We start from the raw sequence: 13,281 nt of genomic DNA on the forward strand, positions 1-13,281 counted from the left end.
TGGATCTCAGACATCCACAGGGGAAAGTACCAGATTTTACGGGCAGGAAATTAAAATGACAGTACCAGTGGCAGCAGTGTCTGACCTGGTGCTAAGAGCCAGAATGGGTGATCTTTCACCCTCACGGTAATCCTTTTAGGTGGTACTCCTCTAAGCTCCATTTTACAGATGAGGAAATGGGGCACAGAAAGGGAAGCATCCTGCCCACAGTCACACAGCAGAGATTTAAACTCAGGCAATCTGACTGTGGAGTCTGTGCCCTTAATTTCCACCCTTTGACCCACTCATCCACTGCAAAAGGCATACAGGTACACGGTACTCCAGAAGGAGGCTCAACTCAAAAACGTTTTCCTAAGCGAGGCCAGAGTTTCAGTCTTCTTTGATTCACTAATGCAGTCAACGAGATTTTTCTGTACAAAGCCAAACAGTAAATACTTTGGGCTTTGTGGGTCATACAGTTTGAGGATTCAAGTCTGCACTGTACTATGAAGGCAGCTACAGACAATGTGTATGAATGGCACTGCTGTGTTTCAATAAAACTTTATTTACAAGGTAAAAATATGATCTATGGGTTTCAATGCACCATCATCAACTCTAGCAGCACAGCATACTTAAGCAACCACGGAGCCCTCCATCTGGGGGATGCTGTGGGCAAACATGGACAGTAACGTGTGTATATGGAGGAGCTACTGGAAAAATTGAGGGAGAGAATGATTTGTTCAGCATTTTCTGATATTTCTATTATAATGAAGTAGAATGAAACTAGCTCAGAGTAAATATTCCATCAAGTCAACAATTTTCATTGCTGAAAATTACGGATACTATCCACAGTGTGCGTGTGTGTGTGTGTGTGTGTGTGTGTGTGTGTGTGTGTGGTATTTATATTTATATTTTAATATTTAGCCCCATCTAGATAATACTGGGGCAGATTGGAACTCTATACTGGGATCTCTGTCTATTCAGAACATAAGAAAGAGGAGAAGCAGAAAAAAAAAAACTCTGAGTAGAATAGTTGGGGAAAAAATAAACAGCAAGAAACAAATCTATATTATCTCCTTAATCTTGAAAGCCAATGGTTTTAATTCTCTTTCTTGGGCTACGGTGCTGATCACCATGATGAGACAGCATGGTTCAACCCCAGACACTCATTTCTAGTAATTAATTAGTTCAAGTACTGATAACCCATTTCAAAGTCTATAAATAGTTAACGGGCTGGGTCAAATCTTTCTGGGAATATATATGTATTTTAAAAAAAAATCCAAACAAAAAAGTTCTACATCTCAAATCCTCTGTTTTAATTTATTTAAGATGCATATTTTCAGGATAGAAGAGTTCCATTATGCGCCCTCAGAGTTTTTCTTCCAGACCAATTTTATTTATTGAAACAAATTAAGAATAACTTTTGTGGGTGCCTGGGTGGCTCAGTTGGTTAAGCGACTGCCTTCGGCTCAGGACACTATCCCGGAGTCCCAGCATCGAGTCCTGTATTGGGCTCCTTGCTTGATAGGGAGTCTGCTTCTCCCGCTGACCTCTCTCCTCTCATGCTTTCTCTCATTCTCTCTCTCTCAAATAACAATAAAATCTTAAAAAAAAACACAAAAAAAAACCCTTTTGCTTTGCAAAAAAAAAGACAAAAACAAGAAAAACAAAAATCAAAGACAACCACCAGCCTTCCTAGTATACATACTACTCTGAATCAGAAAAAAATCCAAAATATTATTGTTATGATGTGTTTGTAGTCATGTCCTACATCAACCAACAGATGTTTCTTATGCAAAAAAATGCCCACAAACAAAAACCTCTGAGTGCTCCACAAAGACATTATTTTTTGCATATTAGCACAATTAAAACATATGTGCTCTAACCTGTTCCCAGTCTCTCCAGGGGATTCTGCCTAAGAAGCAAGGTAATCAGATCCTGGGCATCAGGGGGCGGCGCCTCATCCTTCTCTGGCCAGTTGATCTCATCTGGAAGGGAGATAGGTCATTTACAACTTTATTGTTCAAATGGCAGTCTGGGTCCCAATAGCCGGGAGGATGCCTGGGAGTCTGTTACAGAAACAGAATTTCAGGCTCCATCCCAGACTGAATCAGAACCTGTACCTTAACAGGATTGTCAGTTGATTTCTGGACCCAGTAAAGTTTGGGGAGCATTGTTTTATGAGACATGAACCAGCATAGCTTACAACAAGGCAGGGAGAAAATATTTCAACAAGCAGTATCTTCCATTTATTTGCTTTTTTGATTCTTCGAATTTTTTTTTTTCTTTTTGGCAGACTTGGCTCAAAACAAATTATTCCTTCTAGTTATTAAGAGGACTTAATATGGTAAAAACTCTTAACACCTGTGTTTTAGATGGTTGCCCTTCCAGGCAATCAGGAGAGTATGATTTTTCTTTCTCACTATTTTCAAATGTGAATTTGGCCCTGCCCTTAGAGTTCTTCAGCTTCCAGAAGCACAAATTAATTTTGCAAAAATAACTATTTCTAGAGACAAACGAAAGGCCAAAGTGTTAAGCTTGAAGACAAAAAAATTCAAAGTAATCATGGTAATAATGGAAGTATTTAAAGTCTGTCATAAATATTAGAATATGTTCTACATTCCACAGGAGTTTGCCTGAAGATAAGGTGTGCGTGCTTGTGTGTATGGAAATGCAATAAAAACATGAGTTATTTCTGTGTATGCCTGCCTCCAGCTTCCTCTGCTGCAGTTTAAATCTGATTTGGAAAATAAAACATGAATATGCATCTGAGCCGTAAGGCATGGAGAACAAAGCCAGCATTTGCTGCTTGTGTTAATTAAACAGTTGATTCCTCTTGCCATTCAGGCCTTGGTCTATCAGAAAACAGCCTAGTTATAAATCCATAAACAGCTCAGATATTGTAGAAAAGGGTTATACACTGCAGGCAACCCACAAATCTACTTTGTTAAAGTTTACAAATATGCCTGGCTTGCAAAGTCAACGATAGAGAATAATGCTGTGATTAAGGGACTCCTCATACCACCACAAATTTTCCCTCTCTTTCCACTGATAGACCTTGTAGCACAGTCCAAAAGGTGGTTGAGTGGGTGATGCGGGTGTCAGCGATAACTGATAAACTTTGAGGAAAGGCCTTTCTGATCTATGCTTCGGGGAAATTTATAAAAACAGCAGGTAGGGTAGTAATAGAGCCTATTTAATTATCATTTAGTTTTGCCACAAGCCGCATAACAATAGTGAGGGTCAGCGTGCAGGTTAAGATCTAAAGGTTATTGAATTTTAAATGAAAGATGAACAGCTGTTACAGAAATAACATTACACCATAACAACCACCAATGAAATCATTAACAATCTGTGGATTAAATTTGCTTCCTTCCCATTCTCATTATTTATTATTTGGTAGACATTTGTTTTAGGGTTTATTACATTTTTGTTAATTTCTTCATTGTGTCATTAGCCATTTTCCCCCATTTATGTAAATGCTACCCACATTAACCTTTTCTTCCCTGGTGCAACTTTCCTATTATAGAAAGGAAGACTGAACAGCAATGAAATAATTTACAAATCCCACGTGAATTTCTTTTGCAGAAAAGCACACATAAAAACTGGTCACACCGCGAGTACATTTCCAAATTCCATGTTAATGAAACTTCCTCAGATCAATTTTCAACACAAATTGATCCCTTGAGATTTGTGAAAGTCAGTTATGTGCTATGATGAGTGAGTTCTTTTAATGTGTTGGCTAAACTGTTTGATAAAGGTTAACATTTTAGTAGTTAAAATGGCAATACTCCAAAGAATTGCATGAAATAGCTGTTTCCCAACAGCCGCTTGAAGAGAATGCCTGATGATATTTACCACTGATGACTTGTCCAAATAGCTCTTCTGGAGTATCCCCGAAGAATGGCACGCATCCAACCAGAAATTCATAGAGGATAATCCCCATGGCCCACCAGTCCACTGGCTTCCCATAGCCCTGCCTCAGAATCACTTCTGGTGCGATGTATTCAGGTGTGCCACAGACCTAAAAGATGATTGCAATATTAGAATAATTGGAATATTAGACATGAATTAAAATGAGCAAGATGGCTACACACCAATTATTTTGCCCAGAGTGCACCTGCTCAACCACAGCGATCCAAATGGACGAAGAACTTAGGAACAGCAATTACAAGTCAGTATCCATAACACCAAAGGCAATGAAATATTTAAACAGCAAAAAAGGGAAATTTAAAATGCTGCTGCAATGTTAAACTATGTGTAATGAGTAATTTTGAATTGAAGGTTTGACGCTATTTGGTGGTTTCACTTATTTCACAGTATTAAAAACATTTTTAATCCTCAAAGTTAATATAATGATACATGTTTAATCAGTCACCACCACAGATAATTTTAGTATTTATATGACCAAAATAGAGTCACATCCTGGTTACTTCAGAAAAGCATGACAGTTGAGATGTGTTTACCTTAAGTAACTTTACAATGAACAGATTGTGGGCACATGGTAATGAGGCATGCTTAAAGGGAAATGGGCCATGGCTCGGATTTTAGCACCCGTGATTGTACAATGCATCATGAGTTTCATGAGTACTCTGCCGAGACTCCTGAATTCCTTACAAAAACAGTTTTCCATTTGTCTCTCTCACATTCTCACTTGTGTGCAATTACATCGTTCGTCTTGCTAATAGACCATAATGCTGGGGGAGGAATGTGGAGGAACGGACAGTTCAAAGAGGCCCAGGGAGAAAAATGGAAGCAATTTGCACTTTATTAAATGTAAGGCTCATACAGACATCTAAACGCCCAGTCCTAATGCAGACCTGGCTTACACAAGTTGATTCTGAATGTCAGTGGCAATAGCGTACTTTCTCTTTCTCTCTCTCCAGCTGAGCTGCAGCCAAGCCTACCTGTTTGTCCAGGAACTCTCGAGCATCCTTCTCGATATGACCCTCATAAAGATTGGTAGTCATGCTCATTAATCCCACCTTGGATAATCCAAAATCCGTCAGCTTTATGTGCCCCATGGAGGTGACCAGCAAACTATGAAGAAAAGGACACATATGATAACACTTACTTTGAAGTTCTTTTCTTTCTTTTTAGATTTTCTCCTTTTCTTGGCAATTTGTAAGACTATTTACTGTAGAGGTATCAATCTTACTTATTTATTTAGAAAGAGGGGAAAGGCAGAGGGGCAGAGAGAGAGAGAGAATCTTGGAGAAGCGTGGAGCCCAACATGGGGCTCGACCTCACGACCCTGAGATCATGACCCGATTGGAAATCAAGAGTTGGGACACTTAACCGACTGAACCACCCAGGTCCCGGAGGTATCAGTATCAATATAAAACCCAGCCTGGGGGGCGCCTGGGTGGCTCAGTGGGTTAAAGCCTCTGCCTTCAGCTTAGGTCATGATCCCAGGGTCCTGGGATCGAGCCCCACATTGGGCACTCTGCTCAGCAGGAGCCTGCTTCCTCCTCTCTTTCTCTCTGCCTGCCTCTCTGCCCACTTGAGATCTCTGTCAAATAAATAAAATAAAAAAAAAAACAAAACCCAGCCTGGGAAGAGATGGGGTCCCATTAACATATTACATATGTGTATCTGGCTCTTGAGTGTAATTCACAAGGGAGGGCCAAACACCTGGCCTGGCTAATCTTTGTTGGAGCAGCCACATACAATATCATTTACGGGTTTAAACTTAGAAAAATTCAAGCATGGGACTCTGATATCTTTCTATTTTCAGAATAATAAAATAGAAAAGTGTTCGCAATAATCCCACGCCATACATCAGAAACTAAGATAAGCAACCATCTGTGATTTAAGTGACACATAAGATAAAGAACTTGGACAGAAAAATGAACTACTGTTCAAGATTTCAACTTGTGGATCAATTATAAATTTCTGCTCCTTAAGCACAAAATGCAGATTTCTTATAGAATGCAAAGAATTCACATGTGACAGTTATATGAATTTAATCTTTAAAAAATTTCATTATCAAAGGAAAAATCAGAATTTTAATTAATTAAAACGTTAAAGGAATAGAGGATGTGAAAAGAGAAAAAACAGCTACTGGAAGGAAACAGTCCATATTCTAACAGTTGTTTTTGTTAGGTAATGCTGTGAATGAATGTTTTCATGTTTTTCTGTACTTCAAAATTTTCTGGAACGAGCATGAGTTAATTGTAAATCATAAAATTTTCAGCACGCTTAGAATCTTTACATATTAACGTGATGTTTTTAGAGGTGTATGAAATTAGTAGAGAAAGCATAAAACATTTAATAAATGGTGTCAAGATGAATAACTTAGTCATTTGAGGGGGGAAAAAAGTCTATCTGTATCTCAAATCAGACATTAAAATGAACGTCATGAAGATTAAAAATTAAATTCAGTATTAAATGTGAGATAGAATATAATACCAAGTATATCATTGTGGCATAGGGAAAGAATAGGAATAGGAAGGAATAGGAATAATACCAAATGCAGAAACTATCCAGAAAAAAACTTGTAGCACATTTCGAGAAACTATTCAAAACTGAACATAACAAAAAACTTAAAAAATTTTAACTAATCCTGGCTTTATATCATCTTTTTCTTTTGTTTCTTATAAGCTATTATTATAAGCACCAAAGCCTTTAAAATTATTATATAAATATTATCATATAAACTGCCAAAATAACTCACTTGGGAACATTATAGGAGAACTCCAAAACGTGCAAAGCAACATTAAAAGAAAACATTTTTAGAGACAGTAGACAACTTTTTGTATAGTGTGGAAAAAGAGATGTGTTTCCTCGGTGTACATACTTGTCTGGTTTCAAATCCCTGTGTACAATTCCATAATTATGTAGATATTCCAAGGCCAAGACCGTCTCAGCAAAGTACATCCTGGCCATATCAACAGGGAGAGGCCCCATGTTCTTCATTAATGTAGCACAGTCACCTCCTATAAAACCCAAGCACAAGATTTAGCAGGTGGAGTTATCAGCTAGGATTGAAGAAGACCATCAGTTCAGATTAAAGACCTTCAAAGCAGAATGCCCTCTATCCCCAGACACAGCATTTCAAATTCCTAAGTGGAGACCATGCACAGGGTAATCACATCTCTAATTAAGATGTGGTGTGGGGGAAAAACAAAGTGTTTTTTTTTTTTTAAAGCAGGAGTCCTCCCAAGAGAGCAGACTTGCTCTGAAGCGGAACTGAAATTTGAAGAACAAAATACACCAGCATAAAGCTTGGGTTCTGGAATCAGGCTACTGAGTTCAAATCTTACCCCTGACTCTTATAGGCAGGTAGATCTTAGTCAAACTAGACCTGGCTCTTTCCTCTAATATTAGGAAATAAGAATGTCATCCCTTTTCAGATTATTGTGAGGACTAAATGAGGTAACCTAAGTAAAGAATTTAGGATATTGCTAATATTTATTAAACATGTGACAAATGTCAGTTATGGTAAACACAACCAAGGTTAATAAAGCCCGGTGCTGGCGTGGGGGGAAAAAAAACTGGGTGGAAATCAGGTAAGCTATGCTTTTGTCTTGTGTCCACAAGGAAAGTATCTAGTAAGTCTCCCCCCTTCTCGGGTTTCAGTTCACTCATCTGCAAAATGAAAAGGTTGAACTAAATGATATTTAACATTTCTTCGAGTTTTATAGTTTTGGGGTTCTGCTCCTATAAGTTTTAGAGCTTAAATTAGATGCTCTGTAGATGGTTTTGGCCCTTCCTGATATCTTCCTTTTATTAACCTAGTTTATGTCAATAAGTCATGGCCAAAAATGTAGAAATTGAATGTAAAATGGAAGGAAATAAGAATATTTAAAAGGTAAGCCATAAACATAAAAAAAAAAAGAAGCTAAATTTTCTTCACTTGTATGTTCTTTTCCCCTAACTCATTTTTAATTTCATACCATAGACCAAAAAAGGATATATTTTTAATTCATTCTTTAAGAAGATCAATTGTAATGAATGATTTTATGCTATGTGATAAAAGTAAGTAGGAAAAAAATCCCATCACCTACATTCTAACTTTAATGACCAGTTGAGAGGAGGTAGTTAGGATTAAAAGCTATTAAAAAAGAAAAACAACCTTCTTCCAAATAGCACTAATTTTCCCTTTGTTATAGTAGGGCAGGCACTTTACAAGCAATTATCAGAAGATGATGACTGGGAATACAGCCATCTCATTGCCTGGCTTCAGTTCCTAGGCGGCTACAACCATTCCGCAGCCCAACAGGGAAGGCCTCCACCGCACAAAGGAGCCAGTGGTTTCTGGGTACGGGTGTCATGTTCTCTGTGTCAGACACTGATTTACCTTCCACGTATTCCATGACCATGCATAAGTGGCGCCTTGTTTCAAAGGAGCAGTACATGCTGACAACAAAGGGGTTCTCTGCGAAAGTCAGGATATCCCGTTCCACGAAGGCCTGCTGGATCTGGTTTCGGAGGATGAGGTTCTGTTTGTTAATCTTCTTCATAGCAAACCTCTGCCGGGATTCCTTATGCCGCACAAAGTAGACTGCCCTGAAAATGAGCACAAGAGTTGGGGTTCACGGGAAGTGATGATGCTTCTGGATGCAGTATACCATGTGATGGCCAGCTTTTCTTTTCTTCTTTCTTTCTTTTTTTTTTGCATTCACATGGCCGCTGGAATTCAGCTTACACACACTATCCTAGCAGCTACAAACATCCCACTCCAGGCCAAAATCTTATGGCTACATTTATTTATTTCTTAATCTTTCGCTAAATGTCATTGGTCACACATAAGGCTTCAAATTCATCTTCACTGCAAGGACAGAAATGGACAGTCTCCAGAATGAGCTATTTTCCAAGAGCTAACCTATATTTTCAGTTCTTCCACAAACAAAGCAAAATTCAATATATAAGTCAGAGCAGGAAAAGAATTTAAAAAAGGACATATACAACCATGAGCTATATCCTTTCAAGCATTAGATATATGTTAGGCATTTTTTCTAGACTGACTAAAGCGGTAATTTTCTATATGGTACCCTTGGGATCTGCAAAAAGGACCAAAGCTTCTTAGGGTAGGTGGCTTCCAGCTTGAGGGTAATTTACTCCCCATGGAATTCCAGATAAATGAGAAGTATGTAATAGGTCATGTGAGGCTGTCCTGCAATGGAGAGCAGTGTATTTCCTCACTACGCACATCAGTATGATTTACACCTATGGCTGTTTCAACAGAAAATGCATTTCCCAACATAAAAGGAAGCCAATAATACACTCGTCCATCCGACCCACGGCCAAGGTGACAGCCAACTTTACTGTAAAATGAGGAGGCTGCACTCGTGCACATACTCTAGAGAATCAATTCTGGCTGGGTAAGGACAATGGACTCTTTGAAGCTTGATGTGGAAGAAACCAGTCAAGAGGAGGAGGAGGCTTAAAACCTCACCTGGCCATGATGAACAACAAGGAAAATATCTTCGACTGGCTCATTTTCTCCCAAGTTACTCCTCACTTGTCATTATTATGGAACAGATGTGAGCTCTCAGGTTAGGAAATGCTCAAATAAATAATAATTTACCTAAACAGCAATCACTCACAGTAAAGGCTATCCAACGTCTATATCCTAAAACAAGGGGTTATCTGAGCTGAGATGCATATTCCACTGTTCATTTTCACTGCTCATGAAAACTGAATGCAAGGAGGCCTATGACCCACTAAGTCCCTGCTGCACCAATCTCCCAGAGTAAAATCCACTTACATAAACGCGAAGTATATTCAATCTCAGTTTAACTGATATTCACATGTTCCTCTCAACTGTTCAACTAGAAATTCATTTTTCTTTCAACTCTATATGTTTGTCTTTTCACTGTATCCATCTTTCTCCTCTACTTGCAAAATCATATTTTTTGGGGTCTCTGTTTAAACCTTACCTTTTTTTTTTTTTTTTTTTTTTGCTTTACTTCTCTCCCCCGCCCCAATATTTCTTTGGTCTTCTCTTCTTTCCTTCACTGTATAAAAAAAATCTCTTTTACCCACACTTTATATAACCAACTCAAGGAAGAATCTAGCACTGTTATTTCCACTGTACCACAAACTGACAGGGGAGCTGGCCAGCTGGGTGGCCAACACTTTCCACACAGGCTAGGAGTCTTCTTCAGGATGTCAAATGCTGAGGCTCTCACCAGCTGGGTTTATTCCTACACCTGTTTTTCTGGCGAGGCTTGATATCAGGATTAACTAATTTAAACAAATATTTAAACCGATGGAACAGGAGTGTGAAAAGGAAAAACTTTGTTGTTTATTAAAAAAAAATGGAATGCTTTGGAAAGTACTGATAGATATGTTAAATGTGAGTTACTAAATAAAAATCCTATTGATTTAGAATGGGTGAGAAGGTTTTCAAAAGCGGGAAAAATAATACAGTCTAGATTCCTACACGCAGATTGCTTCAAGTTCCTGCTTCATATTTAAAGTGGCAAAAAGTAGAAAACAAAAACAATGTATTAGAAAGATGGTTTATATAGGCTGTCCTAAAAAAGGCTTTTATCAGAGAACTACTAAAATTATATATATACGTACACACATATGTGTGTGTGTGTGATTATCATTTCTTTTTTGGAGAGAGAGAGTACACGAGTGTTGGGTGGGAGGGGTGGAGAGGGAGAGAGAGAAGCCCAAGCAGGCTCCACGCCCAGCACAGAGCCTGACATGGGTTTGGATCTCACAACCTATAAGATTGTGACCTGAGCCAAAATCAAGAGTCGGATGCCTAACTGACTGAGCCACTCAGGCACCCCTGAATTTATATATATTTAGATTACACTGAAATATTTAATTTCAGGATGCATCTGAAATTAAAAGTATGTTTAAAGTATACATCTTTTTTTTTTTAATGATTTCTGACTCTGACCAATTTAAATAACCAACTGACTACTACTTCTTTCTGGATCAAAGACTTTTATACTATTTTTCTTTTTCCAAATACTGATTGGATAAAATCAAGATCCCCCCAAAACCTTGAGCTTCTCCTAATCAGATGTTGGAAGGTGGACAGAAAGATACAAAGGGAGCACAGAAAATAACCTGACTTACTCAGAAGACAAACACTGGGGAACAAATATTGTTACGAAGAGGAATTTCCGAAACAGGGAATTTACCTTTTAAAATGAAATTTAGAATGTGAAATGTTGAAAAAAAACAGTATCTTTACATAAGCGCTTGCCTACTACCGAGAGTCAACTGGAATATAGCTCACGTTCTCTCTCTTTGAATATTTCACACCAAAGAGATGTTGCACCGAGGACCCTCCAGACATGATACTAGGAACCTCACTTGTAGACTGTCAGAGGGCTGCCATGGGATTTTCAATCAACTACCAGTGTTTCTTAAATAGAAGACTGCTCAGCAGTATGTCTGAGAACAACAGGAAGTGGGGAAGGAAGAACAGCCTTCCGCCATCTAATGAAATAACAAAGGAGAAAGAGGCTTCGGGCCCAGTTCGACTGGCATCCGGACTAGGTTTCCCAGGGGCACTCTGTGAATGAGGAAGGACCCATACCTCTCCTCTCCTCAGACTTGCAATTTATAAAACCTCACGACTTTTTGCTTTGCCTTACTAGGATGTGCTTAACATCATCAGTCAATCCCTAGGGAAATTTACCTGCACCCACAGAAATTAATCCTATAGGTAGCTTGAGACATCACTGCCCCGGGACGCTCACATCTTGATCAAGTTGTAAAAGTCAACTAGGCTACTTAATTAGAATCTGCTGTAGCTACTTATCGCTTTGTTTTATGTTCTTGTTTTTACAGTTCTCTACTGCTTTAGGAATAGTCTTCTTAGTGCTGAAATTTCTAACTGTCCTCTCTCGTGTACACCTTCCCTCCTCTCCTGAAAGCTGATGTTCCAAATTGACTTAATTCAGCAGAGAGAGGGTGAGAGAGATTGAAACAGAGAGACGGACAGAAGCTGGCTGACAGACAGACATCTAACACAGCTAAGCACAGCTATACACCATCCAAGGTTATAAAACTGGACTGCACTGACTCAGCCCCTCATTTCTCTGCAGTTTGGCCTGAAAGAAAGGCTGCTTTCTTTCAAAAGGCTGCTTCTGTCTCTCTTTTCCTACACTGATCTGCCTGGTAAATAGTAGAACCCAAGGGCGGGGGATGATGCACGGAGAGGGGACCTGTCCTCTCTCAGTCAAGCTTTTTTTCACCCCAGGCAGAAGTGAGGAGTGGGAGGGTAGAGAGAGATGGAATCAAAAGCTGATGGGATCTAGAACAGAATGAATCGGTCCTCTGGGGAAGAGGAGTGTGAGTGTCTCATGCATATAAAATAATGTGTAAACCCGAAAGCCCAGGACATGAATCTGTGCGAGCAAATCTGTACATGCGAACAAGAGTGCACGTGTTAGAGGGCTATAGGGAGAAAGCCGTAGCCACCAACCTACGCACATGGGTCTGTTGCATAAATGACTCCATCTTTTGAGGCGTCAAAGAGAACGATGTACAGCAAAGCTAGAAACTAAAAGCAAAGTGGGACAGAAATGTTGTGCCTTTCAATTTTTTAAAAAATTAAGTCAATTTTACTCTTTCACTCTGAAACATCCAAAGCTGTCGTTTAAAAGTCCAGGTGGAATCAAGAAAAGACGGCTCCAAGTTGCAACAGCAGCACCTGGAGAAGGGAGGAACACTGCTTGGAATCAGCACACCTGTGACCAGCCGTGCCTCTGAGCCCCTCCTTCCCCATGTCTCCCCATGTCTAGGTGGAAATAACATCAACAGCACACGGGGCTCTTGAGAGAAGAAAGCATATATAAACCAGCGCTCAGTGTCCAAAACACGTTCAGCGGAGGAGACTGGATGATATCAAATTAGCAGACTGGGTTTACAACATGAACTGTCACTAAGTGTGATGTTGAGAAAACCCTGATGTGTTATTTAGCTCCTTCTAATGACAGGGTTAGTTTCCAGCACAGGCGATTTTCATCAAGTCGCAGAATCAAGGTCACTCGAAGCCACCAAGGTGAGTGGCGGACTTTAACACAAACACCAAGGAAACCTCCAACAACCTCAGTTCATCCACCCAGAGAAGCATCCCCGCGTTCAGCCAGGTCCCGTAAGCCTGCCGTCAGCATCCTGACTGGGTAGACCAATGGGTTTAGCGCCATTCGAATTTTAAATTAAAAAGAATTAAAACGAAGGGGAAATCTGTCAGAAATGTAATGGGAGATTAAATCTGAGGAGAGCAAAAGAGGGAAAGTTTTGGCTGCTGGGCAGAAGTTCCCGCAGGCAGCTTGTCAGCCCATTAATGACTTGGCCTGCATCCGGGCTGTTTACCGATTC

The 13,281-nt window shown here is 39.5% G+C and overlaps 1 protein-coding gene across 2 annotated transcripts in view; it reads right to left on the bottom strand.

Annotated features, from left to right (window-relative positions):
- The window catches only part of MAST4 (microtubule associated serine/threonine kinase family member 4), a 170,003-nt gene that overhangs the window by 32,319 nt on the left and 124,403 nt on the right, over window positions 1-13,281 (bottom strand). For both annotated transcript variants that reach the window (XM_080805051.1, XM_080805052.1), the window contains exons 12-16: window positions 8,282-8,490; window positions 6,779-6,917; window positions 4,887-5,019; window positions 3,838-4,003; window positions 1,866-1,967 (exon numbers count right to left, since the gene is read on the bottom strand). In XM_080805051.1, the coding sequence (XP_080661177.1) occupies window positions 1,866-1,967; window positions 3,838-4,003; window positions 4,887-5,019; window positions 6,779-6,917; window positions 8,282-8,490 (749 nt within the window). The remainder of the gene's footprint in view (window positions 1-1,865; window positions 1,968-3,837; window positions 4,004-4,886; window positions 5,020-6,778; window positions 6,918-8,281; window positions 8,491-13,281) is intronic.

Source organism: Martes martes, assembly GCF_963455335.1.
Source record: "Martes martes genome assembly, chromosome: 5".
Lineage (NCBI taxonomy): Eukaryota > Metazoa > Chordata > Mammalia > Carnivora > Mustelidae > Martes > Martes martes.